The sequence below is a fragment of the Anser brachyrhynchus genome (genome assembly GCF_964034855.1).
Source record: "Anser brachyrhynchus genome assembly, chromosome: 5".
NCBI lineage: Eukaryota > Metazoa > Chordata > Aves > Anseriformes > Anatidae > Anser > Anser brachyrhynchus.
Genome location: NC_137699.1, coordinates 9,655,700 through 9,682,928, shown reverse-complemented (window position 1 = coordinate 9,682,928; position 27,229 = coordinate 9,655,700). Strand labels below are relative to the sequence as shown.

At 36.4% G+C, this 27,229-nt stretch overlaps 2 protein-coding genes across 25 annotated transcripts in view; one reads left to right on the top strand and one right to left on the bottom strand.

Annotated features, from left to right (window-relative positions):
• ANO3 (anoctamin 3) overlaps positions 1 to 27,229 on the top strand; it is a 262,541-nt gene that overhangs the window by 228,426 nt on the left and 6,886 nt on the right. For all 22 annotated transcript variants that reach the window (XM_080593074.1, XM_080593070.1, XM_080593086.1 and 19 more), the window contains 12 exons: positions 13,277 to 13,359; positions 14,669 to 14,809; positions 15,173 to 15,337; positions 16,258 to 16,294; positions 18,317 to 18,428; positions 19,627 to 19,684; positions 20,684 to 20,781; positions 22,529 to 22,674; positions 22,813 to 22,965; positions 24,304 to 24,451; positions 25,932 to 26,012; positions 26,880 to 26,985. In XM_080593074.1, the coding sequence (XP_080449200.1) occupies positions 13,277 to 13,359; positions 14,669 to 14,809; positions 15,173 to 15,337; positions 16,258 to 16,294; positions 18,317 to 18,428; positions 19,627 to 19,684; positions 20,684 to 20,781; positions 22,529 to 22,674; positions 22,813 to 22,965; positions 24,304 to 24,451; positions 25,932 to 26,012; positions 26,880 to 26,985 (1,328 nt within the window). The remainder of the gene's footprint in view (positions 1 to 13,276; positions 13,360 to 14,668; positions 14,810 to 15,172; positions 15,338 to 16,257; positions 16,295 to 18,316; positions 18,429 to 19,626; positions 19,685 to 20,683; positions 20,782 to 22,528; positions 22,675 to 22,812; positions 22,966 to 24,303; positions 24,452 to 25,931; positions 26,013 to 26,879; positions 26,986 to 27,229) is intronic.
• On the bottom strand, positions 361 to 13,228 carry MUC15 (mucin 15, cell surface associated). 3 transcript variants are annotated; one of them, XM_080593113.1, is made up of 5 exons: positions 8,975 to 13,228; positions 4,737 to 5,333; positions 3,161 to 3,316; positions 2,318 to 2,428; positions 361 to 1,476 (listed from the first exon to the last, which is right to left on the bottom strand). In XM_080593113.1, exons 2-5 carry the CDS (start codon positions 5,293 to 5,295, stop codon positions 1,463 to 1,465), a joined length of 840 nt encoding a protein of 279 aa, XP_080449239.1. In that variant the 5' UTR covers positions 5,296 to 5,333; positions 8,975 to 13,228; the 3' UTR covers positions 361 to 1,462. The 3 variants fall into 3 exon arrangements, with proteins under 3 accessions (XP_080449239.1, XP_080449240.1, XP_080449238.1); XM_080593114.1 differs by having other exon boundaries at positions 361 to 1,681; positions 8,975 to 13,227; XM_080593112.1 differs by having other exon boundaries at positions 361 to 2,428; positions 8,975 to 13,215.

The window sequence follows — 27,229 nt, the reverse complement described above, 5'->3', positions numbered from 1 at the left end:
GGAAATGAAGGGAAGATTTGATGATAAATGTTTACAGCAGTTTAACTACTTATATTCAAAATCTCTGTCTAAATATCTATTCATTATGTTCATTCTAACGTCACACACCACGTCATGGGGCATGAAGTAGGGTGGCAGGACAGATGCGATGGTTCCAGCATGAAATATTTGGAGGAATTAGCTTTCAATGAATACAATAATACTTCGCTGTTGAAAAGGAGGAAAGACTGGTATTAAATGTAGGACATGATTAATTTTTACCTGTATAAACATTTGTCTGTGCAGACCCTGAGATAAAAACACCAGATCACATACATACAGCTGTCTGAATTGAGGCCAGTGTTTTACAATTTCAAATAGTCAAATGGCACAAAACATCTTTATTTACATAGCATGTACAAGAAAGGATTAATGATTCTAACTTACAACAAAGGACGAACGTGTTACAAATTTTAGAGGCTGGCCTGGTAAAAATTAAAACCAATATACAAGCAGAAGCAAAACATCAAAGCACAGGATAAGATAAGCACACACATGCACACAAAAAAATCATAATTTGATTGTTAAAAATCAACACACTAGCTGAAGGGCACGCTTCAGTTGCTTGCCTTGATGATATTTCTTCATTGGCTCCTGATACTGCTGTGCAATTTCTAATAAGTAATTATAATAATAATTACTAATTACAATTACTAATTGTAATAATAATTACTAAGCCTTGCAATTACTAATAATTTGTTTCATAAATTCCTAAAGTACATTGCACTATAGGTGTTACGGTTCATTATAATGTAGAGAACACTGGTAGCTTCTTAGCGTCTCCTTGTATCTATCTTTGAGTTCTCCTTAGAGAGAACTCTTCATTTTAAGCTGAGGCCAGGGTTAAAGTGTGAGGAATTTTTCACACATGATGCTGTTTATGGTTATCGTGAAAGATGGCATAATGTGTGCTAATAAAACCAAAATCTGAGCAGTACGTTTTTGGTCATTTCAAGAAGGTGACTGTGTCTCAATTTTTCAGTCTGTAAACAGCACGCTGGAAACAATGTTAGAAATCAGGTTCTGATTTAGATGGGAAACGTGCAGATTTCATGACTGACCACTGTAGGAATGGCAGCACTGCACTTAGACACCCAGTTCTGTAATCTTTGAAATAAGTTGAAACAAATATGTGTTTTCACTCATCTGCTGTGTGACTGCCATTGTTTCTGTCTGGTGTGTGCAAGCATGTAATGTACTCACAAATTACATGAACCCACATTGCAACATTCCCAGTGAGTTAGTGAGATCACTCCATCAACATTACCCACAGCCTCCTCAATAATTCAAACACTGTAAGATATATATTACCAAGCATGTATTCCATGTGAGTAGTTTTTTTCTCTGCGCTTTGTTCTCTTTATGCTATGTCTTTTGTTACGTTATTGTCTTTACAGTTGTGTCTTTTTCATGTTCTTTCTTTCTATGTAGACATTTCTGGAAATTGCAAACAGATAAACAAACCTTGCAATTGTTTGCATTTTATTGCCATAATTTTACTTGTTAGCTGGACAAAAACAGAGCATGTTTTTTTTAGGATACCTATATACATATCAGAGATGGTTTCTTTTCATTCATGTTGAGACAATTATTTCTTGTCTAACCTTTACAAGACTTCATGCATCGTTTCTACAGATCTAGCCTGCAATGCAAACAACAGATCAGCTTTACAAATGAATAGAAATTGTCTTTCATTTTTCCCTTCGATTGTGTTTCTAACTGCATTGTCATAGTCAGAGGTTAAATTTAGTCCATGTTACTTGGTAGTTCCATTTCCATTCTCCCCAGCAAACTTCAGCCTCTGACAAATGCAAATAAAACTAATTCTTTTTGTCTTATTCTCTGAGGGAGGTACAAACATGGAGTGGGGAAAATAATGCCCTGAGTCATTAATCAGATTGGAGTGATATTTGGAATACTTTCTCCTTAAAGTAGTTAAACTGGGTGAGTGGGGAGAGAAAGAAGCAGGTTGTATCGTTGTTAAAATAGCATTGTAGTCCTAGTTGAATTTTGCTCTGTTGCAGTGCCTGCATTTTTGGCTAAAGTTACACAAGGGAGAATTTTACCTGTGTACTATTTCCCGGTATTATTCCTGAGAAAGCAAGTCTAATATCTTCCCAGGAAAACTGCGAGTCGATCATCTAATTACAAAGCAGAAGAGTGCTGCCTGCCTGTTAAGTGTCAGTGTATCTCATGGTAACAAGTGGGAATATAATCCAAAGCAAACATTACGGTGCAGGATGGGATGGTGTCATGTCAGCCATAGGAATGCCATCACCTGGGCACCCTGCGTTGTCTCCCTCTGCCTTGTCTGCTGTGCTGGTTTGGTCCCCAAGTGCACTTCCAAAGCTTGTATCATATGGTCCAAGCGAGTTGTCTAAGTGGAGAACTGTAAGGGTAATGTGATTATGGTTTATATATTCCTTGAAAGATTCTTATCCCCATCACGGTTTAGTTCAGCAGTCTATCACAGCTAAATCCAGTTAACTTCTTTTCTACGTATGGAGGTCTGAGTAAGGAGAAGGTGAAGGCCCTGACACAAAATCTGAGGATAAAATATCCTCCCAGGAACACCCACTCAGCACTACATGGGTGGTCGACTTGAAAAGCTAGTTCCTAATCTGACTTTCTGCTCCTAATTAGGGTTAGGTTTAGTACTATGTTTAGGGTTGTTTGGAAACAGAGAAAGAGCACAGTCGTGTTGTGTGTGGGGTTGCGTAAAGGCTCCCAAAGGGAGTTCAGGTCCACCCAAAGGCTTCCATTGGGAGCACTTTTTGATGGGAGAATCTGGCGACGTACATGTTTTTAGGGTCCTAATTAGGGTTAGGTTTAGTATTATGTTTAGGGTTGTTTGGAATGAGAGAAAGCGCTTACTTTTTCCGTCTTATAGTAATTTACAAGGAGTTATTGGGAAGGAAGAGGGTGGCAGAGAGTTAAGGGGAGAAATGTTTGTTATAATTTAAAAAAAAAAAAAGAAAAAAGAACAGGTACTGTCAGTTAAAAAACCGTTTGACTGGAGTCAATTATACAATGCTTAACAATTCAATAAGACCAGATCATTTAAATGACTATGTACAGAAATTTAAATGTTCTTAGGCAAAACTCTTGTGCTATTTCTTACCTGGGTCATTTCTTGTATCATCATAAAGCCGTCTGTGGGAAAATGATTCAGATCTTTTCTTACCACATATAAAATATCCAATCAGACCAATTAATATAGATCCCAAAATGGCTCCTACTGTGACACCAAATATTACTCCTCCTTTGTTGGTTTTCTCTAGGAGATAAAGAAAGGAAGGGATAGTTTAATGAGAATAATAAACTGTAAAATCAGATAATTCACCCGCACTTTATAGCAGTGGCATGAAATCTCTAAGGATCTGAAACACTTTGCAGATTATGACTAAAGCAAACTCTCTGCTGAAATTATCTGCCTTTGTAAAGGAAAACAGATATCTGCCTCCTTTTGAAGGGAGTAACCGGGAGTGGAAGGGAAAAAAAAATGGCCAAATGAGTTTGAGTCAAATAACAAGCTTCCTAGTTTAATAGCAGAATCAAATGCTCTCCGTTCATTTAAAGAAACAAGCAACAACCACTTTCTGAATGCAATTACTTGTAAATATGTAAACCAGCAGTTAAAATAGCAGTCTCTGAATTTCAAGTGACTAAATTTTAGAGTACCAGTTTTTAAGTATCCAAGGTAAGATGTCCAATAATGCTTTCTACACCTGTTCAGTTAGCAGAATAACTGCATTCCTCAAGATTTTCCTCAGATCTCGTAAAACTTTTCTTCAAGGTATTCTGTTTTTGTTGGAATTGAACTGACTCTCTCACCCCACTTCCTTTTCAGTCACGTTATCTAAATATAGGGAAAGTTGTAGTTGTTAGAACTATGATAAGATATGAACTATGATAGAAAATGTGAAAGCATGGAACTCCTTCAGTTCTTAGTACAAACTGTACTCTACTAGATATCATGGAAAAGCCTTTCAGTCCTGTGTGAAAAACTTTGAAAGCTTATTCAGGGCAAAAATTACTGTATCTTGTAATCTTTTCCTGAAGACCTAATTCAGAACAGCAGGATAGAAAAGTGCGTTGACAGTTTTATGTTCCATTGTTTTCCCACACATACTCAACTTAATTAAATGCAAAATGAGTAATTCCTTTGGAAGTATTTATAAGAAGTCATCTTTGGTCACAAAAGTTTCTGAACTTACATAAGTTGATATATTTAACATTTAAAATGTTATTTCTATACATCTGCTTTTTACGTCCACTACTGTAGGTCCAGATGAATGAGCAGTGTCTGTCATTATGTTTATTTGCTCTTGGAATTGTAAAACAAACTAGCAAACATCAAATAATTTGTTTTTTAAAACAAGTTATTAAATCACTTTTTATTCTGTGCTCCACACTGATGAACTCCAGAGATGTTGAAAGTGGGTATTGCAGGATTGTATGAACTGTGATTTTATGCCTAAATAAAGTGTAAAAAGAGTCAGCTAATTTATAGCTGACGTGTGAGAAAACTCCCAAAATATATGTTTCTGTTTTGTTTTGGGTGACTTTTAGTCTGGACTAGGTTACCTATTAATTTACACAGGTTGTGTAGCATTCTGTTCAATTTTAAAAAAAAAAAAAAAAAAAGTTTGATTTCAGCATTATAAGTTATTAAGCCACTTTAGTTAGGTGTTTACCTTCATTGGTACCTTCTGGATTAGATGATATAGTAGAAGTGTTGGTAAAATTATAATTCAGCTCTGTAGTATGCTGAATGGTGTTGAAGTTTGTTGTAGGACTGTCCTGCTTCACCATGGGGGATGTCAGAGCAGTACTTATGGGAAATGTGGTGGGGTTGATCGAAGAGGTGTAACTGGGGAGTGCTGCAGCCGAATGGGTACCCTTAGTGACTGTGGAGTTGCTTGGTGTCACTGTGGGTGGTAGACCAGTAGAATTAGCTGCAGCATTTGTGGTGACTCTAGAAAAGTCACCTGGTATTGTAAACGTTGATGAAGACGTTGAGTTTCTTTTGAAGTTTGTGGCAGAGTTATTTATTCCATCTTTTAATACCATCGTGAATGTTGAAGATAAATAGGTAGCTTCAGTAGTGGACATCAGAGGTGTGCTGGTTGTTTGACTGCTCATCTCTCTTCCTTTCGTTACATTTGCACTGGCATTTGTTGGTGCAGCATAACTGAAAACAAAAGGTTTTATGGCAAACAGAAAAATAAAAGTGATTCCATAGGAGGGCTGCATAGTATTGACTTGAAAACTTGTTTTGTTACACAGAGAACCTGCAAGAAAAGAAATTATGTTGTTGTTTTTTATTATTATTATTGTTCTGAGAAACAGAACAACTTGGTTAAGACCCACATAAGCTTGTTTAAAAATAAAAATAAAAAGTCTTATACTGTAGAAAACTCAGTAGTTCACCACATGTTGATGCTGAAAACTTTACATTGAGTATTAATGACCTTAACATTGACCTAAAACAGTACTGATTATCAACAAAAGCTTTTTGCACAAAAACTTCCATGCTTCTATAAAAAAGCTTCATAATAAGATGGGAATAATCCAGAGCCACTTTGTATACAAAGTAGTAGTGATATATATTTGGATGGCACGTTCAAGGCAATATTTACTGGGCAGGCAGCAACTCTAAGAGCATACTAAAGAGTTATGCTCCATTGTGAAGACATAAAATTGTTACAATTAGCCCTGAAAATTGGTGGGTAAGGTTTTGTGACTCTGGGCAATAGAGTGTCATGTGAATGCTGCCAGGAGCAAATGGAAAGCTAATTCAGTCCAGGAATTATGGAGGATGCTGAATCTGTGAAATGGAAGCTTCTTTTCCTATAGAAAACTGGAAGCTTCATATTATACATTATCTTTTTCAAATATATTGAGAACAATGAGGGATATTCATCTTGAAGTCCCTTCATCATAGCAGATATCCTGTTCAGTATATCAGGGATTTGGGGGGGTGGATGTGGGGCAGTTTTATGTTTGAGACAAGTTGAGATCGTGCTGTTTTTGACTGCCATACATAACCTATTCCGTGACAGCGCAGTAAAAACTATAGGTAAGTTGTATCTTCAGTTTCATTAATTAACTAGGTGTCCCTGTATGTGGGTACTTTACCGTCTGAAGAAAGGAGGTGTACATCTGGGAAAAGTAACTTTATATTTTTCATATTCAGCCTCCCTTCCTACTGTCTTGTACTTTTTCCTGTCTTTTATTATTATTATTTATTTAATTATGCATTTTCACCAGGTTAGCTTCTTTGTATGTTACGTGGTCAGGGCAATTGAAAGTAACAGTAAATACCAGTCAGCTGTGGGTAATGTTATATCAATGGGTAGATGGTAATTACTTATCATGTCAATGTATCTCAGTTTGGATCTGTTCTTATTTTGTTTGTGCTCTATTAAATGCTGAGTTTTGTGGTTAGAAAGTGGTACCATTACTTGAAATGCATGTGTGTTTATAAAATGTTGCTTAATCGGCTTATTAACATTTTGATCCTCTTCTCAAAACTCCTTGTTTCTTAAGTTAAGGTCACTTAAATGGCAGGGAAGATCCATGCTCATTAAAAACATGCAACTTATTTAGCAAAAAATAAGAAAAAATGAAACTTCTGTTTCAGTTAAACTCAGGATAACCACTCTGACCCCAAATGAGCTAACCAAAGAAAACCCCTCTGGAGTTCAATGATGAGCCCCAGTTATGTTTACAATTTGAGTGATAGGCTGTCAGATGACTATGAAATGCTGTGTAATCTGAATCAGATTTTTATTTGGTAGTGCTCATAATACCTACAAAACAATGAAAAAAATAGTCAATATTAAAAAGTTTTCAAACATTCTTTCATTTTGACAGTACGCTGCTTTTAAGTCAGTGACATCACCTTTCCTTCCTTGTATTAACAGTCGTATTAGGCAGCAAAGTGAATTTTGTCATGTCTTGTTATCCCTTTGCTGTAACTTAGCTATGTAGGGAAATTGCACTCAGTGGACTCTAGCTGCAATTTTCATTTGTAGAGCAGTGTACAAAGGAGTCAACATCCTTGCTGAACAAATTATTTGTAGTTTTTTTTGTGATTGTCTTTTTCTTTGGTAATTCTCTTTATGGGGGACCAAAACAGTGAAACCTCTTTACTTTGAATATTGCATACTGTAGCTCTAAGGCTGTAATGAATTGTGCTTCCTGTAAACCCTTTGGTGTGTAGTAATTAACTCTTCTTCTTTGACTGCAATGTTAATGTTCATAAACTTTAGACAAACCCTGAAGTTCCTTGAAGATGCTCACCCCCCTTGGAGCTTAATATGCAAATAGTGCTGTTCCAAAAAAAGAGCAGTACTGTAGACTAGTAAAAACTTGCAGAAGAGCCCAAACCTTAAGTTACCTTGTCAAGTAAGCGTTTAAGGAAGCTATGAATAAATTGTTAGCTTTTTTTTTTTAAAAAAAAAAAAAGTCTTTCGTTTTGATTTACGGGTGCTCACATTAACCGGTACCAATTCAGCTGAAATCAATGCAGATTATTTTTTTTTAGCAGGAAGAATGAAATTTTTACGTGAGACAGTCAGCACCATGTTTCTTTAGTGGATTTTTCACTCTTCACTTGTTGCTTTGCTGCTAGAGTCAATTTGAAGCTATTAGTATATGTGCATGCACATCTGCACACCTATGCTCTGGAGGAAGCCCTGGTTCCCTTCAAGTCAAGTTTCCTTGTGACTCCACTGGGGTCATGGACTTCACCATGAAGGTTGTGTTGATATTGTATCTGGCTTTTTCTCCTTAAATAGCTCAGATTTCCACTGAATATTTCTTCCACACATTGAAAAATATATCTTAATGCTTATGTGGTTATTTTCTGTGTATATTCAGTGGTATTGTAAGTTTTTAAAAATAGATTTTTGGCATAATAAGTAAAATCGCAACATGTATTTTATGAATACACCAACCCAGCGCCTGACAGTGGTAGGTGTAAAGTCTTCAAAAACTCTGCAGCTATTGAGAAAATAATCACTGAAACTTCTTATGGGTAAATAATATAATCTTTAGAACTATAAATTAAAAGGATCTTTTTTTTGCATGTCAGTAAACTGAGCCTTGTACTTTTTTCCTCCCTTACAGTAGGGGTTAGAAAGTACTATAATTTATGTAGTAAACAATAACGTGATAAGCAAATTATTAATGGGTACTTCTTTGTTTCTCGTGGTCTGGAGTAAAGTGTTCGGATTTGCAGAGCTTGCATATGTACTGTGCTTTTTAAGCTTCACAAAAGTAGATTTTTACCTTTACTTAAAAAAAAATAGATGGAACAAATATAAAGCTAAATATTGACTGTTTCTCTTCTAGATTTCAGGAAGAAATAATAACAAATGATGGTGCCAGAAATGTGTTGGATGTTTGTTCCAGTGTCTCTTTGCTCTGAAATTGATTGCTTTCCAAGGATTAGATATTTCTAAATTTATTAAGCAATGAATATTAAAATTTTCAAGCTTAAATGTATCTGTGTATTGAACTCAGAAAATAATTTATAACTATTTAGTAAATTATAAAATGGAGTATAAATACTGTATTCTATAATTTGGTTAACTTTTCTCTTCTGTTAATAGCTAGCAACCTGACGTAATATGTATGTACTAGCGGAGCTGCTTAAGTGTGCATTGTCACTAAAAAGCACAAAGAATAATAGACCAGCAGTACCTTTCCTTACAGAAATTTGGTATAAGTTAGCATGCATAGAATACTTCCCCACCCCCCCCACCCCCAAAATTTAAAATGGACTCTGAACTGACTCAGAAGTATGCTCCACATAGAATATGGCTGCAGCAGTACCTAGTGCCTTCCTGACCACCGTATAAAAGAATACAGTATTTATTAATCAGATTCACTACTAATAAGCTTTAAAAACACGCCTCAGACTTACCTTTGAGCTCTACGAGATATGCAAGTCCCTGTTGAAATACTGCTGTGGCACAGAGTGCAGTTGGTCTGGTGGGAACACTGGAGTGCAGGTGCTATCCATGTGACAGTGTCACACTTGTCAGGAATGCACAGTACAGGTAAAGTTAGGTGGGGCAGTGCTTTTCTGAACACAACAGAGCATTTGGGAACCAGACTGAACAACTTCCCCGTTGTCATGCCTGAGCTCTATCATTACAGAGTTCACAGAAATTGCAGTATTTATGCTAAAGTGGGTAGGCAGTACTTGTTGCTTAATCCTTTGAAAGCCTTTTGAACCCTTTCAGAAGGGTGACTGCTTTTTTGTAAACTGTAGGAACTATTGTTCCATGTACTATACAAATAATAATTTAACAAAAAATAACTTTTTAGTATCACAGGGTTTCTTACTGTATACTTTGTGAGAGGAAAACTGAAAAAAAAAGGCTTCTACAAAATCAAGCAGAAAAATAAGTTAAGAAAAGTATGCTGTTAGAAAGTTGTATCTATTTTAACTTGTTATGTACTGATTTAGCTTATCATTTTTTTATTCTTTTGCTCTTTGTGTGTATTTATTCTAGACTGGTATGTGGTGTAGAGTGACTCAGAAGTGTTTTCAGTATTGCGTTACTGTTTTGAGTGGAATGCCATGATGGTGTTATCTGTATCCACTTTAAATTTTTAAAGAATCAAGTGCAAATGCTGTTTCATAACTTGTCATCAAGATAAGTGTTGAGGATATGGCATATAAAGGAGATATTTATATAGAACGAGTAGTGGCGTTTTCCTGAAATACTGCAGTGCACAAGCAGAAGGATTTCTGTGAATGGATCAAGTTCTACCCTTTAAGTTAATTGTCTGACACGAGGTGGTGGTCTGTTAAGAGGAGGGAGTACAGAGTCTGATCCTATGAGTTTGGTTTTCTTTGAATTCTAGCATTCCCATAAAGGAGATTTTCTTCAGTGTCTATCAACAAGCTTCAAACTTAAATTTCTTGCTTGTCTGGGTGAATTTGCATCTAACAGATTGATCGGGATATGTGAAAACAAACACCACAGATTTCTGTCCAAATTTGTATCTTGTGCAGCATTAACCAAATGACAAGTGGTATTATTAGGGTCAGCAGTATGCTTCCCACTAGCACAAACATTAATATTTTTATAGGCACATGGTATTTGAAACTAGTAAGACCTTAAAAAGCATTAAAAGGGCTCCAGTTCTGTTGAAATGTTACAGTTGTGTGAAAGTCTCTAGTGCTGCCCTCAGTTTCAGCACGGGGCGTGTTAGGGTGCGCTCTCTCTCTGGTTTGTTGGCAGTTCAATTCACCTCTTATGAAAAGTAAAAATTGTTTGCGTGAGTGACTTACAGCCTAATGGGGAGGTGCTCGGTTTGTGAGTCAGTTCTTGGCTAAGTGTCCTATACCTGCAGTGCAGTGCCAGGATGCTGGCCCTTTGTTCCTGGAAGACGAGATCTCCTGCAGTGAGCACAAGTGTTAACAGATGCAGAGCTGTGGCCATCTGGAGACAGGGTGGTTTGGGGTACTCCAGGCATGGGAGATGAGACTAGGCTGTCATTCAGCTGTAACCTGCATCTATTAAGTAGCAGATTCAATTCTGAAGAGCGTGTCTGTGTGGTACCAGGTTTGTAGGACTGCTTTTGTTGCACAGATTTTCTGTAAAGGAGCCCTTCTGATTAAAACTGAACAAGTAGTGGGGCAGATTTTTCAGAAAGGACCTACCTGGTCGTGGGCAAGCTCTGTAGAGAGGCAGTGGAGATGGTTCCCTTACTCCTTACTAAAAATCCTCTTTGCAATGACTTTTTTTTAGGGAAACAAGCACACCGTTCATCTTGACGCAGTGACTCTTAGAAAAAAAAAATCGGAAGAGACATGTTCACGTAGTAGTCTTGGGTTCTCCAGATTTTGTTTTGTTTTATTTCTCCACTGTCTTATTTCCATTAATAGCATTTAACAGCAACCATATGTCTTTTCTTCTTCTTGGCAATGTCAGTTTTTTGTTATACTTAAGATTGTATCAAAGCACAACCACAATCTTTCCTGCCTTTCCTAGCCAGCAAACATTATCCTTTGTCTACTGGAAGATTAAAAACTGAGTAAAGCACATGCCTCGAGGTTTTAGTTCAGTACAAGTAGGGGTGGTGGAAGGGCAGTAAACATAAAGTAATTGAAATAAGAATTGAGAGAAAGTTTTACAAGTGCACAACTGACAGAACTGCAAACTGTATTGCAAAGCCTTAATAGTAAAGTCCTAAGTGAGTGCGCCTATACCAAAATGCTGTACCAAAAACAAACAAACAAACAAAAAATCTTACATATTCCAAGATTTACATTTCCAAATTACAATAGGAGCTGTAAAATGGGAAGCAGTGTGTCTTGGGGAAAGCAGGGGAGGCACCAGAGAATGTGTCCTTTAGGGAACTAGAAGCTTGCGTTTGATCCTCTAAATTGTCCATTACCCGGAAGTGTTGAGCAGCTAGATTAGGCAGAAAGAAGCTCTGCCCTGTCAACGCCTTGTTAGATCAAGAATGTTTTTGTCTTGCTGTCGAGATGGTTGGATTAGTCATCTGTTGTATGTCTTGTTTTTCTACCGAAGTAATGGATAAAAGTCAAGGCCTGGCATTTCTGAGCTGAGTCAGTAAGAAGTGCCTAGCAACTGGGGACTGGAAGGGCTCGATTGCAAGGAGGTCTGACGGGTGACGTTAGCAGAGTAATAGAGCGAAATAAAGGCAAACCAGGAAACATACATGCTTCCTCTAGAACTGGACAGTTGCTTGGTTTTGGTTTCTCTGACTCAGGTATTTTATGTCAGTGGGATTTAGGATTTGTTATTTTATTTGTGATAAATGGGCTACTGCCTTAACTTCTATTACCTCCGAATGTAACTAAGTGAACAACTTAATTTGTACAATTACAAGCATATCTATTCTGACAGAAGACTAATGGATATCTTGGGAATGCTTCTTAGAGCAGGCTGACAAATAGAGGACCATCTAACGCTGTTTTACAGAATGTGTTGTATTTTTCCTACCTGTTTTGGTCACATAGAAAATCATTGTTTGTTTTCTGTATGGCATGGGCTTACATTGCTCCTGAGTCCTCACAGAGTTCATGCTGGGAAAGGATTTTTCTTGCATAGTTGTGGGTTTTGTAACATTTCTGAGTCTCACACTGTACTTCTTGTGATAGCATTTCCAAGGACAGTGAGAAAAGGCTTTTTTAACCTTAGATTATTGAAGGATTACGCTGCTTAATTATAAAATCATAGAATGGCTTGGGTTGGAAGGAGGGACCTTAACAACAGTCCAGTTCCAACCTCCCTACCATGGGCAGGGACACCTCCCACCAGACCAGGTTGCCCAGGTCCCCATCCAACCTGGCCTTGAACACCTCCAGGGATGGGGCAGCCACAGCTTCTCCGGGCAACCTCTTCCAGGGCCTCTCACTGAGTAAGAATTTCCTCCTAACATCTAATTTAAATCTCCTCTTTCGTAGTTTAAAATCATTCTCCCATGTCCTATCACTATCTACCTGCATAAAAAGTCCTTCTCAGGAAGGGCAAACCCACGTTTTATAAGGAATCCCACCAAAACAAGGTGTCTTACCCTTTCTAGCTCTTGTTCTCTTAGTATTTCTTTGGTAAGGAATAGGCAGCCTCAATGGCAGACTGCATTGTTTGGGAATCTTAGAGTTATTTATTGGTTGTAATTGATAGAACCTACCAAAAACACTAAGTACGTGAAGGTTATGATTATGTTCTTATGCAGATAAAAATATTTATTTAAAAAAAATCTTAATAGCAAAGCTACACCAATACAAAGCTGGTATAATTGTGAAAGAAGCATCATTGTCCTTACTCAAAATGAATAAATCAAGATGAAAATCTAGCTCTGCATTAATAGATACCATTGCATATGCGTACGCTTGTTTCTTCAGAGAAATATTTTAAACTGTACAATATATTTTGAATAAAATTAAAAGCAAAATAACGTAAAAAGGGTGATGTATTGTCAGGTGCCTATCTCTACAGATATAGCAGAAAGCAAAAAAAAAAATGGAAATTCTTAGATGAACATAGTCAAATAATTTTCCAATTTTAACAGTCATTATCTTGAAGTTACTTACAGTTTTCAGATTCTGTGGGAAACCAGACAGGAAATGATTAAGGAAAGTTACCGTGTTACGTATCTTATGTATTGTTGATTTTCTTGAGATCTGCATGGCCTTTTTTTCTTTCTTTTTTCATAATTAAAATGCAGTTCATTTCCACAGCTACAGTCTTTCTAGAGTTTTGGAAAAGAAGGAGAGCTGTATTAACCTATGATTGGGACCTTATAGACTGGGAAGATGAAGAGGTAAGACAAAGCAGAAGTAAATCTGTAGATCTTGCAATGACCACTGTTTAAGTGTAAATAACAACACATTGTATGACAGCAATCTGAATTTGCCATTCAAATTGTATTTGCATTTATTACACGAGTTGTAGAATACGCCAGTGTACTTGAGACTATACAAGAATACTTGTGTATTTTGAGGCTAGCGTTACAAATACAATTCTAAATACTAAAAGTGTCCTTTGAAAAATTGAGCACAAATATTTTGTTTATTTGTTTGTTTAGCTTGCAAAGGTTTCTTGAACAGAGATGATAAACCCAGCTGTAATAGCCGTAATAATGAGGTGGATCCTCATTATGATGAGGACAATTCTAAGTTTCAGCTTTGTCCTGCTCCTGGCAAGCCCAGCCATCGAGTCTCTAAGTCTTTTGGAGTGATTGATGTCTGCAATGGACATCAGTATATTCTGGGAAAGAGGGGAGAATGTTTATGGTTTTCCTTCCTGGGACACAAGATTGTGAAGAGGCCCAATCTCGTAATGAATGGGGCTCTGGGTGAACGGACAGCTCAGTTTAGCCACACATCTAGGCAAGGATGCCACAGTGAAAGTAAACTAGACAACAGAAAGTGAAATGCTGCATATACAGAGGACAGGAGCTATGACTGATGTCAGCACAGATCCTTACAAGATTCTCGATTCTGTGGTCTCTTGTACTGAAAGTTCCTAATCCTGTCTAGAAACAGAACCAGGACAAACAAAGGCACAGAGAGTAGATTTTAAATCCCTCTGAGAGGCATAACTTATTCATTTACATTCTGCTGTCAGTATCAGCACTGGTCAAATGATTCTATTCACTCTATAAAGCACTAGTGAGTATAGCTTTAATGTAATTTAACTGGTGATTCACGTGCAGCATAAGTCAATAGAGACTGTATCATGACTTAGTTCATAGCTTTCCACAGACTTGTTGATACAAGCTAGGGGCTTTAATAAATGGTTTCATATCACAAAAAGTACCATCATAACTGACATTAATTTATAGTTTTGTTATCAATTTCTGCAGAGAAACTAGTGTTTAAACACTATGAGCCACGATCCTTTTAATACTCTCACATAGTAGGGAAGGCTCGTAATGTTTCTCTCCTTCATCGGTCTCTGGCATGGTGTCTGAGCGTTTTCAGAAGAGCAAGTTATTTGGATATTTGAGTTGGAACACTATAAAAAAAGAATTGGTATCAGTATAAATTTCTTATATCAGATATATGTCTGGTTTTGATAGTTCGATAACATAAAAGGTACAACAAATGGAATATCTCCTGTCATTCCAGGAAGAACTGCGCCCCCAGTTTGAAGCTAAATATTCCCAAGTGGAAAGAGTAAATCCCATCACAGGAAAACCTGAACCTTTTCAGCCTTTCCCTGATAAGCTCAGTCGACTGATGGTGTCTGTCTCAGGAATATTCTTCATGGTAATGTTTAATAATATTGGAATTATTGTAGTCTTTAATCTTATCTTGATGTGGATAGTAATATACATCATGAATGCATTCCTGAAGATTAGTGGATATACGTAATATCAGGAGAACTGCTCGGCTCAATCCTACTGCTTGTTTAGGGATATCTTGTTTTTAAGAGATGTAATATAGTTACGTTGTAAAAGTACGGCAAAGAAATACTGGAATTCAGAAGTTTACTATTTTGGTTCTCTCAAAGTCTGCTCACCAAAACAAATCGGAGTCATTAAAACACTTGTTAATTTATTGAGTCAGTAGAAATTACTTCAGATGTTTTTCTTTGTTCTAATTTTTCTATTCATATACATTTATCTGTAGATTTCACTGGTCCTCACTGCAGTGTTTGCAGTTGTTGTGTATCGTCTGGTAGCCATGGAACAATTTGCTTCCTTCAAGTGGTATTTCATCAAGAAGTATTGGCAGTTTGCAACATCTGGCACTGGAGTCTGTATCAATTTTATGATCATCATGTCACTCAATGTTGTAAGTCCAATTCATTTAAAGGAGGGATTCATTTAAAAGCAATTTATACAAGGTTACTGAGTTTACTCTATATCAGAAGTATACATGTTCTTGTCTATTTATACAGCAATGTTCAAAGCTAGTATTTCAGGGATTTCTTCCTCTTCTAATATTGTGTTTGTCAGTGTTTTTCTCTACTTCCTACTTAATTTGTCACTACACTTCTTTGCTTATGTCACCAAGTCACATTCATACAGAGTACTTCTTTCTACATTTGCATTTTTATTTTTCACATTACCTTTTGCAAAACGTCATTTCTCCAAATGGATCTAAATTATTTTTTTGAAGTAAAATCTTTTTCTTTTTTTTCCTTCATTGACTGCTTCTGAAATCTCCCCTTTCTTACTCAAAATGCATCTGTGATACCATTGTTGCCTAGTCCTAGAAGGACTGTGATATATGATTTTGGTTTAAGTTTTTCCTGTCATGTAACACCACAGCTTTAATTGTTGGTTATGGAAGCACACTGTGCATTGATATAAACTCTTATTTCTTTAAGTGCAAGAGCATGTATTATTTTTCTATTCATGTGCAGGCACAAATATGTAAGACAGAATAGTAGCACAGCAAACAATGGCTTTTCTTTCTGTTAAGGACACTGCCTACTTAATGCAGTAAGAAAGCAATCTTCAAAATAGAGCTGTCATATATTTATTTCTGTTGTTACATATGATAATCCTATGTCATAAAAAGTTCATTCAAGTGAACAATCAGACCAAAATTATGGACAAAGCTAAGATGTTGTACTCCCTTCACTGTCCTGATAACTTGATGCCATAGGGCAACAAAACAGCTATGCTTTGATGTTTTTTTCATTCTGTGTTTGACATCACAACATACAGGATTTTCTGTACTTACACTACCTCTTATTTCTGCTTTAGGTATACGAGAAGGTTGCCTATCTCCTGACAGATTTAGGTATGTACGTCTTTATTACTGGTATGGTTCTTACTAGCAGTGATATATATCTTCATACTTCTATAAAATAGATTTTTGAAAACTTCACCTATGCATACCAAAGTACTGGCATTTCTGTTAGCATATCGGTAATATCTGAGAAATAAATGTTATGACGACTTTGTTAAGGAAATAAGATAAAAGAAAAAGAAAACATACTTTTTATGTTTTATAGTGTAAAATGAAAAAAACTTGTTATAACAAAAATCAAAACATTTTCTTTGTTACAATACTAAAACAGATTTTTTTTTTAGTTCTATCCAAAAGCTTTGTCATTTTTTTAATTGGAATTTAACTATGGAAAAATTATGTTAAGATAAAATTACATGGTCTAAGATAAAAATGTTGTCATAAATTTTAAAGTAGCTCTAATTCTGTAACATTACAAATTTATGCTAACGCTTCTCTTTGCTCTTTATAACGCTTTTAATTTATAGAAAACAAGAAATTCCAGACAGCATTTAAGATCTCCTACTATGTGAATGTTATCTTTCAGTGTTTCTTCTCACACGGTGTCTTTTTTATCCCATGTCCAAGTACACAGCTGATCTTGTCATATTTTAAAAGCAACCTCGCTGCTTAAATTTATTAGCTCCCTCTTCTGGTTCAAATACTGAAGAGCATACATGAAACAACATGCTTAAAAATTTGTGCATTACGGGTAACAAGCAGTTGAACAGATTAGAAAGATTCAGTATGTGTAGTCAACTTATTCAAGTTACTAAAATACTAAAATACTTTTTTTCAGATCACAATTTTTTCTCTCTTAACGAAAATTTTAAAATACATTGTTACATACCAGAGAATGGGAAAGAAAATAGTGATTTTATTTACATAGATGACCTCATTTTTCCCACAATACATTTTAAATAAAAACAGTTTGTCTTGAATTAAGCATGATGAAACATCAGGTTCCATATGTGAAATAGGTAGCTCTTCCTAAAGTGTTCTGCTTCCAAGAGCAGGAGAGAATCCTACCTTCTGAGGAACATCAGTGTCCATATGGAGAGGCAGTATATTTAAATTTGTATAATGTTTTATTTCAAAGCAGACTGCATTTTTAGAGGTAAACAATCACATAGTACAAAATATAACTTAAAAAATCAAGGCAGTTTGGATTTCTGAATCATATATATATTTGGAAATTTTAATCAATGTACTATACTCCAAATTTGATGCATCAAAGAAATTTGAAATTTTTACACACACACACACAAAAGTTAATCATTTGTGTCTAGTTCTAATTCTTTACATTCTGCATTTGTTCTAATTCCTTACATTCTGCATTCTGTTCTGATTTCTTTACATTCTGCAAACTGTAAGGAAAAACATCCAAGTCAGTGTAAACCTACACAGAATATTTGTAATCCTGATAAACATTTCTACAGTTCTTTCCAAAAGCACAGAAGGAACTCCATTGTTTCTTCATTGTGTTATAAATTGTTTTAAACTTCACAAGCATTATGATAGAGGAAGTGTCAAGGATGAATTAGCGGTCTTATGGAAGTATTTGGAGGGTGAGATATTTGAGTGAGAAACCAACTGACCATTGGTTGTCTCTTTTCCATCTGCTTTCCCTGGCAGTCCCTGTCTATTGATCTGCTGATACCACATGCTTTTGTGTAACTGTGAAAAATCAAGATTCCTCTAGCCTTAAAATTAAACATTCACGCTGAATTCAGAACTTTTTCATAGAAGTGAAAATATACCTCCTATGAGACGTATCTTCGCTCTGAGCTATCCTGTACCACAGGACTTGTCTCTTCTGTTCCCGCACAGAGCCATCCTAGCCTGAGCTGGGCATTTTGTGACCTGCAGCTGGAATACTTGGAGGGAAAAAAAAAAAAAAGGTTAAATGCAACTGGGTGGGGCCCTATGGCTTGAAACCATCACTTGTTTTGTTAGTGTTGATTGATCTGTGTGCAGTAAGGCATTACTCAATTTAATTTTTGTTTATATGATATATACTGTGTCTTTCCATAGAGCACCCAAGAACAGAATCCGAATGGGAAAACAGCTTTGCCTTGAAAATGTTCCTCTTCCAGTTTGTCAACTTGAACAGTTCTATCTTTTACATTGCCTTTTTTCTGGGCAGGTAAATTATCTTTGCTAACTGCTTTTAAAGTAAAGTTCACACAGAACTCTAATCCTCGGTAATTTTACAGGTTTCAAGAAAATACATTGACAGTTCAAACTTTAAGATTTAGGTTTGACACCATTTCTGAGCGTAAATAATAGTACAAATTGTTTCTAACTGCATGCAAGGGTTGGACTCTTGAAATCTCAGAAACGAGACAGTGAAAAGTCTACTTTTTAAGTGAAAGAAAATACAGTTCCTTCCTAAATGTGCATCTGTATTCAGCGCTGCACTAATAAACTTGATTCTTTTTTTTTCTCCCTTATTCACTTTTGGTTACTTTTCCTAGGACCCATTTCTATAAATACTAACTATTCACTGGAAGGTATTATACAACATTAGGAGGTAAAAATTCTGGATCCATGTCCTGTGTGTCTCTTCAGCTTAGAGCAGGAGTTACCAGACAGGTCTAACCTCATCTTCACCTGAGTTGCTCTACCATCAGATTTGCCTTTCTGACAGAACCTACAGATGATTTCTGAGTAGCTTCTGTAATGTTTTATAATGTAATTTAAGTTCAAGATTGTTTGAAAGAAAAAAACTTAAGTAAAGATTGTTGGTAACACCTGATTGTTACATCCAGCAATACATTCGTCATACAATTTCTAAATTAATGTGTCTTGCTGTGTATTGTGTCTTTTAGGACCAGACCTCTTATTTTTTCTTTCTCATCTGCAATTGTCACTGAGGTTATTAAGAATTTTGATTTAGTTCATTATGCAAGAATCTGTTAGATCTCTAAGAAAGGTTTAGTCATGATGTATTTGGAAGTCATTTTATGCTTTTATGTCTGAGGGTGCAATCCAGTGCACATTTCACTCGGCCAAGTAGATCTCTGTGCTGCAGTAAATTCCTACATATTGCAATAGTTTATCTTCTTAAAAGCAGATTAGAGAGTTTGAGTATCTAACATCTAAAACCTCTGAAGCTAGGATTTTTGTTCCGGACATAATAAAAGCTTAGGATTGCTTGCAAAATGATGGTTCCTTTGCTTGTTTGCATTCTGAAACTACCATATCCCACAGATACCAGATTTAAGCCTGTGTGATTTAATCTGTTTATATTTCATGAGTTTGCTCAGTGGATGTTGTGAAATAACTACTGATACAGAGCGTTCTTGGAATGTTCACTGAGAAGCAGAAATCTTATTTTCTAGATTTGCAGGCCGCCCAGGAAAGTACAACAAGCTTTTTAACAGATGGAGACTGGAAGAGGTAAGCAGTCCTGTTTTGTGTTCCTGTGAAATTTACGTGAGTAAAAAGGAAAAGGCTGTAGGACATGAACTATGTCCAGTTTGAAAGAGTTATTATTCCATCTAAGTGTGGTGAAGAGTGTAAACTCTTATTTATAGCAAAGGATAGGAAACAGGAGATGTGTTTTTCCTTCTGTGTTCTCCACTGTGCTGAGTGACTGCACAACACACGCAATCCCTTCTGCCTCTCTCTTTGAAAAGCAAACAGTGATACTCTCTTACCTTCCTGGCACTACTGAGTCCTAGGTGATCTCCTAGGTATGTGGAATTTTTGGATAGAGGACATATACATAATGCCATCAGCTTTCCTTATCATTTCCTTAAGTTCTTACCGGTATGAAATGTTTTAAAAGATGAAAAGTAATATTTTCAAAATTTAGCTTGAAAGTATGTTAGAATTGCACCTTCCTTGGGAAGAGTAGCATGGCTGAAGCTATCTCCTGATTCTGAAAAACACGCTTCTGCAGAGACTTGGTAGCCACAGAGTAAATACTATAACTTTGTGGTCTAAAAAAAACGCTGTAATTGCCACACACATTAATATGTTACTTAATTTAGCATACACTGTTTTGGCAATTGATATAGTTAACATACTGGCAGCAGAGATTCTGCTGCTAAGTCTCAGTTTGGATCTAGGCTATTACAAATAAAATATTACTTCATTCTTTTTAAATCAAAACATATGTATTGGTCTAAATGAAATGAACTATATTGTTTAACATATATCTAGCACACTTGCCCTTAGGCCAGGTAACACGCTCCAGTTCTCTGAAAAATAAAATATCTAAAGAGTGTTCCATTAAATTCTGTGTTAATACTTCTGTTATTAATATTTTTCTTAATATTTCTTGAGTATTTTTCTCCATACTTATTTCAGTATTTTCCATTCACCCTGTGAAAAAAATAAAAATTAACAGAATATTCTGACTTGAACTACTAATCTTTTCCTTTTTCATTTCAGTGTCATCCCAGTGGCTGCTTGATAGATCTGTGTCTGCAGATGGGAGTTATTATGGTTTTAAAACAAATGTGGAACAATTTCATGGAGCTAGGCTATCCGTAAGTTCTGTTGCTAATATTTGTTTTACAGATAGTGGTTCCATATTAGTGCTGATTCAGCAACAGGGGAACGTCTTCATATGAATGGAGGGTAAAATATCACCTTTAATTAAAATTTATCATCGTCTTGACAAAAATCATGTGCAGGTGCATTGCTGATCTCTAGAAGTATATTTTCAGAAGGACATAAAATGGAATTCTTCAGCAGGTTCAGGTTTAAGTGTTTTGCTTTATCACTCAAAACATAGTGTTGATTTTCAGCCATCCCCAAAGGGTGACAAGAAATTGTTAGTAGTATTTACTTAGTTTTGTGTTCAGTACTAGCTCTGAGGCCTAAAAATACAGTTGTGAAATACATAACTGGGTTTATGTTCTTTCCCTACGTGCTGTAAGAAAAAATAGAGTAAAAATAGTAGACTTCTGCCAAAATAACTGTTTCAAGAACAACACGTGCCTGGAGAATGTTTATAGTGTTTGCATCTCACCATCACATACTGTAAATTTACTCTTTACCAAGGGAAGCAGTTTAAAAAAAAAAAAAAAAGTTTCTCAGGCTACATTAACTAGCTAAATTGTTTATTTTAAGTTCATTTGCCCTAATACAAACAGAGCTGTCCAACTACTGAAAAGAGTAATGGGCTAAGAGTTACAGTTCTTTTGAAACTGAAAAAATATGTTTTCAGCCAAAGAAAAGGTTGCTCATCAAATATTAATTTAATCCAAGTCTCAACCTTGATAATGTCAGAAAAGGTTACGCTTACAATGTGCAGGCAGTCTGCAAATCATTGCTACTGCGTTGTTTTGAGATGTGCATTTCTGAAAAGAAGAAATCTACTTGAAGTATCAGGCTTCCTGTCTTCTCAGCCCAGCAGTATCTTAACACTGTCGAGAATTTATTTTAGAACGTGCTTGTGTTCCTTTACGGAAAGCAGTGTTTTGTTTTCACAAAACCATTGTTTGCAACTGAGGTCATTCAGTAACAAGACAATCAAGAGTGAAGCACTAAATCAGTTTGAGCAGAAAAAAATAATAAAAATACTTATAAAAATGATTTCCCATATTTGGTCTCTTTTTTCTTTCAGTAATATCTAGAAACAAATAATAGCCTTTTAGTGCTACCTTTGTCAGTACTAGATAATATTTTCCTATGTATAACACTTCAGTGTATAAGACCATTTAATATTTATAACTGCTTTGTGAAAGGACCTCTGCACAGCTTCATAAAAAAAGTCTTTAGCAGCATCTTTTTGGATACCATGTCCTGCTTCAAAAGGAAAAATGTTCTGAACAACATTTAGATTTATAGGTTTGTTCAAAAAATAGCAGTTATATTCTACTGTTCAAAATATTCTAGTGCCAGTGTTCCTAATGAGCTCTACTTACTTGGTTTGTCTTTTACAGTATTAAAAATAAAGCATTTTTCTTTTAATGCTTTCAGTATATGTGATTATTTCCTGTTCTTTTTTATTGATACAGGTAAAAATCCTTAAAAAAAAAAAAAAAAAAAAGGCAGGTTCTGTATTCTGAAAAGCTTGTTTGTACAATGCCTGACATGCTATGTTAAAGACAAAATTTAAATCATCATGAAAAGTTGAAAAGGTCTGAAAACTATTTGAAATTTATCTTACACAATATTGTAAATATTTCCAGAAAAAAATACCTAACACTTAGGTGCCATTCAAAACAATAGCAGCTAGTATTGCAAATTACTGAGCAAGAACAGTCAATAATACTTCGTCTAATACAGTTTATTACAGAATTGGTGGTCACGACGCAAAATGAAGAGGAGAGGACAATCAATGGAGCATAAAATTTCTCTACCTCAGTGGGAGAAAGATTGGAATTTGCAGCCTATGAATCTCCATGGCTTAATGGATGAATACTTGGAGATGGGTAAGCAAACTTATAGAGATGTCAGGGTTGTTGTTGTTGTTTTTTAATGAGAAGGGGCTGGGCAAGTGGGAGGAGAACGTTTTACGTTAAAAGAACTTCTTGCACATCCAATTTCTAACCACAGAAATGCTTATCTAGTTTTACAGTTTGGCTTCACCACTATCTTTGTTGCTGCCTTCCCACTGGCACCTCTCCTGGCATTGCTGAACAATATCATAGAAATAAGGTTAGATGCATATAAGTTTGTCACTCAGTGGAGAAGACCTATGCCTGCAAGAGCAACAGATATAGGTGAGAGAACCTAACTATCACTGTCTGGTACCATCTCTCTTTGTTTTCGTCTTTGATGTCACTTGAACTGGCATGTAACCTACAGATATCAAGGATGACTGTCCTGTTAAGCAACAAAAACATACTCAGCTGCTTAGCTAAAAGGACTTTTCAGATTTTCTTTCCATTTCCGATAAGGGATTGTAACAGTTAAAATTTTGAAAACAGGCCATTTGTTCAGATGCTTAAATGGTATTGCTTAAATGGCCCTTGCATTAGACTTCTGATTTCTGAAACTCCAGATCCAAGGTGCTCTCCAAAATCAATTGAATTTTAAAATGAAATATAAGAATTAAATTCAATTTTTTTTCACAATGGAATTAAATAAAAATACAGAAGTGTCTTTCCAAAGTCTTGTACTTGGCCTTTATTGTGTTCATTGCCTAGATATTTCTTCTCAATAGGGTGTGCCAGACTTCACAGAATCACAGAATCATCTAGGCTGGAAGAGACCTCCAAGATCACCTAGTCCAACCTCTGACTTAACACTTACAAGTCCTCCACTAAACCATTTCACTAAGCTCAACATCTAAACGTCTTTTAAAGACCACCAGGGATGGTGACGCAACCACTTCCCTGGGCAGCCCTTTCCAATGCCTAACAACCCTTTCAGTAAAGAAGTTCTTCCTAACATCCAACCTAAACCTCCCCTGGCGCAACTTTAGCCCATTCCCCCTTGTCCTGTCACCTGGCACGTGGGAGAACAGACCAACCCCACCTCGCTACAGCCTCCTTTAAGGTACCTGTAGAGTGCGATAAGGTCGCCCCTGAACCTCCTCTTCTCCAGGCTGAACAACCCCAGCTCCCTCAGCCGCTCCTCGTAAGACTTGTTCTCCAGACCCCTCACCAGCCTCGTCGCCCTTCTCTGGACACACTCGAGCACCTCCATGTCCTTCTTGTAGCGAGGGGCCCAAAACTGAACACAGTACTCGAGGTGCGGCCTCATCAGAGCCAAGTACAGGGGGACAATCACTTCCCTAGACCTGCTGGCCACACTGTTTCTTATGCAAACCAGGATGCTGTTGGCCTTCTTGGCCACCTGGGCACACTGCTGGCTCATATTGAGCCGACTATCAACCAAAACTCCCAGGTCCTTCTCTGCCAGGCACTTCATTCGGGTGTAGCCTGTCATGGCAAGAATGTGAGGACGTGGCTTAATCTTGACTGTTTTTTCTGACTCAATGTTTCTTTTTCAAGAAGCAAGGAAAAGTATGTGACAAATAATATCACCAGTATGACTTTTTGTGACTCAATATCACTATTAAAAACTAATGGCTTTGTTATTTATCTTGTTTCTAGGTATCTGGTATGGGATTCTTGAAGGAATTGGAGTTCTGGCTGTCATCACTAATGCCTTTGTTATTGCCATTACTTCCGACTACATTCCACGTTTTGTCTATGCATACAAATATGGTCCCTGTACAGATCAAGGATACAGACAAGAAAAGTAATGAAGATTTTTTTTAAATATACATGCATATTTCAGTGGAAGCACACTTGTGCTACTGTCTTTCTGTGTTAACATACTTCATCAGTAATATTTCATCCTTTACATCTTTACAAACCTTTTCAGGTGTTTGGTGCAAGTAACTTAGCCATTCCAGAGTGTTTGCTGACTAGCTCCACAGTTATATCAGCAGAAAATCCTTGCTTCTCTTCTAAATGCATACTACATAATTCAGTATACATTGCCCACAGTTTTCAGGCACTTCCTAGATGAATTGTTCTTTTCCGCCATGGTTTTGTTCCGTGTTCTCCCACTAATTTCCCACACACACATCTATGTTCCCAAACACTCTTGTATCCTAACGTTCTCTGTCTATTTCTCTCCAGAAATACTTTCTGCCAAGGTCCGGAAAGATTGGCCTTGACATTCTTTGGACTAGTTCCTTATATAATGCTTCTTGGCCTCAAGCAAAGTATCTTTCCTATTTTGCATAACCAGGCCGGTTTCCTAAACTTCTCTCCAGATACTTACTAACGTCTCTGAGTTTGAAGGAGGTGTTCCTTGAACATTAACCAGTTTTCTCGGGCCACTGTTTCATGATCACTGCAGCCTAGGCTGCCTTTAAGTTTCACAATCCCCACCAGCTCCTCCTTGTTGGTGAGAGTAAGATCCAGCAGAGCACCTCTCCTCATTGGCTTCTCTTTAATGAGGACTGCCTGTTTAATAGAGAACTGTGTAATCCTATTTACTCTTTTTCTTGTTGTGATTGGAAGTCCTCAGGGCTCAGTACAGCAAACCTCAGGGGATATAACAGATACCTTGTCTTTTTAAATGTTCTTTGCCTTTCAGGAGCCCCTTCTTTACATTACAGGACACACTTTCAGTAGGACAGGATGGCTTAGGTGTCTGGTTTTCCAGGGACATGAAAAAATTACACTCCTGCAGTGATAATTCAGTGTACTTAAGTGATTTCTGACATTAACACCAAAAAATTGTTACCTCCAAATGTCTATTTGGTATATATACACTGTTCTCTCTACTGTTCTTTGATTTGGTTCATAAAACCTGTCTTTTTTTAGAATATGTTGCATGACTAGTGGCAGATTATGCAAGGATATGAAATTACTCTATTCTCTTTCTCTCTATCCATCTTTGTAAGTTCAGTATTTTTAAGAGGCAACAGTGAAGAACGCTGTTTGTAGCAAAATGGTTTGTTTTATAGCTGCTAGTAGATAAGTCAAAAAAACAAGAAGTGCTCAAAACATTTTTTAAAATTGTGTTATCCCTGAAACAGAAGTTACTTGATTTCTTCCAATAACACTTGGCCTCTGTGTATAAAATTTTAGAATTGCTTTTGTCTTAATAAGCAAATAAAACAGTATGTTCACGATATGCGATGGCAGAATACGCTTACATACAGAATTTATGCTATATAACCACTTTATAAAAAAAATCCTGATGCTATGTCTTTTTCTTTCAGATGCTTAAAAGGATATGTCAACAGCAGCTTATCAGTATTTGATTTGAGTGAACTTGGAATGGGATACTCAGGATACTGCCGGTATATTGAGATGCTCCCCCTGCTGTAATGTAGACACAGACATTATTATAGGCATTAAATGGAAAGTCGGTGATTAAATTACTGGCAGAAGAGTTTAATTTTTGCCTGTAAAAGTATTGAAGTTCAAGTTTGTTCAACAGGGAAATCTCAGATGCTAAAGCTGTGTTGCAGGATGCAATGCTAAGATGCTGGAAACCCATGTTCTATTCTTAGCTTTTCCAGGACTCCAGTAAGCCATGTGTTACAGGCCTGTATGAATTATTTCATTTGGGAGTTTCCCCAGCTGTAAATAAGGCTAAAAAGTCTTGTTTCATTTTGGTTCAGCACTCTGAGGTCTATTAATTAAAATATGCAAGTAAAATCTTTGTTTTGCGTGTAACCCAGCCCAAACAGTTATGCAAGATGAATACGAGAAATTCAGCATAAAGATTAAATATGACAATGCATAATTTTACTACTTCAGGTTTCGGATTTAGTTTTATAGTGAGAGTTATCTTGGATTCGCTAAGCTCTACAGTCATGCTATGTTTATACAAGACTTGTCTTGAGAATCTCAACTGCTTATAAGAAAAGATGAGAATCAATTTAGAGCCAGTGAATTTGAACTTGATACTCCAAGGTGTCAGCTGTGTAACAAGAAAAGGAAATGTTTGCTATGGCTTTTTGGAACCAAACAGTACCATCTTATAAGCAGCTGTATTTAATACCTGTATTATAGACTACTACTTTTCATTGAATTACTCTTGAAGTATGCTTTCAATTCAAGTTCTGTCCTTTTAGGCAGCTCTGGGACAAGCTTGAGAGCTCTTCATCATGTTCTGGGTTTTGAGCGCAGACTAACTTAATGAGTTTTTCTTTGTCTTACAGGTATAGAGATTACAGAGCCCCACCATGGAGTTCAACTCCATATGAATTCACTTTGCAGTTCTGGCATGTCCTGGCAGCACGGCTGGCCTTCATTATAGTTTTTGAGGTTAGTCGTGGAAAGGAGCAATTCCTTTCTATCTCTTTGAAGTTCAAGTTGATTTTTTATAATAGTCCTGTAAAGGAAGTGTCATTATCATTAGTTGCTTGTTCGTTATAGTTGAAAGAGGAAAAAAAAATCACTCACCCCCATACTGTTGTCAATCAACTGCTTCAAAGTGAATTGACAGAGCATGTGCAGATTTCAGTCCCTCCAAAATCATATTTTCTTAAGTAATCTTATAAATAATGTT

Bases quoted from the DNA above. Each gene is read 5' to 3' on its own strand.
- MUC15 (XM_080593112.1), bottom strand. From the start codon at position 5,295: ATGCAGCCCTCCTATGGAATCACTTTTATTTTTCTGTTTGCCATAAAA. The intron at 3,317-4,736 runs GTAAACACCTAA...TTTATCTCCTAG, and splicing joins TCCAGAAGGTACCAATGAAG to AGAAAACCAACAAAGGAGGA. The intron at 2,429-3,160 runs GTAAGAAATAGC...TTACCCTTACAG, and splicing joins TGATACAAGAAATGACCCAG to TTCTCCACTTAGACAACTCG.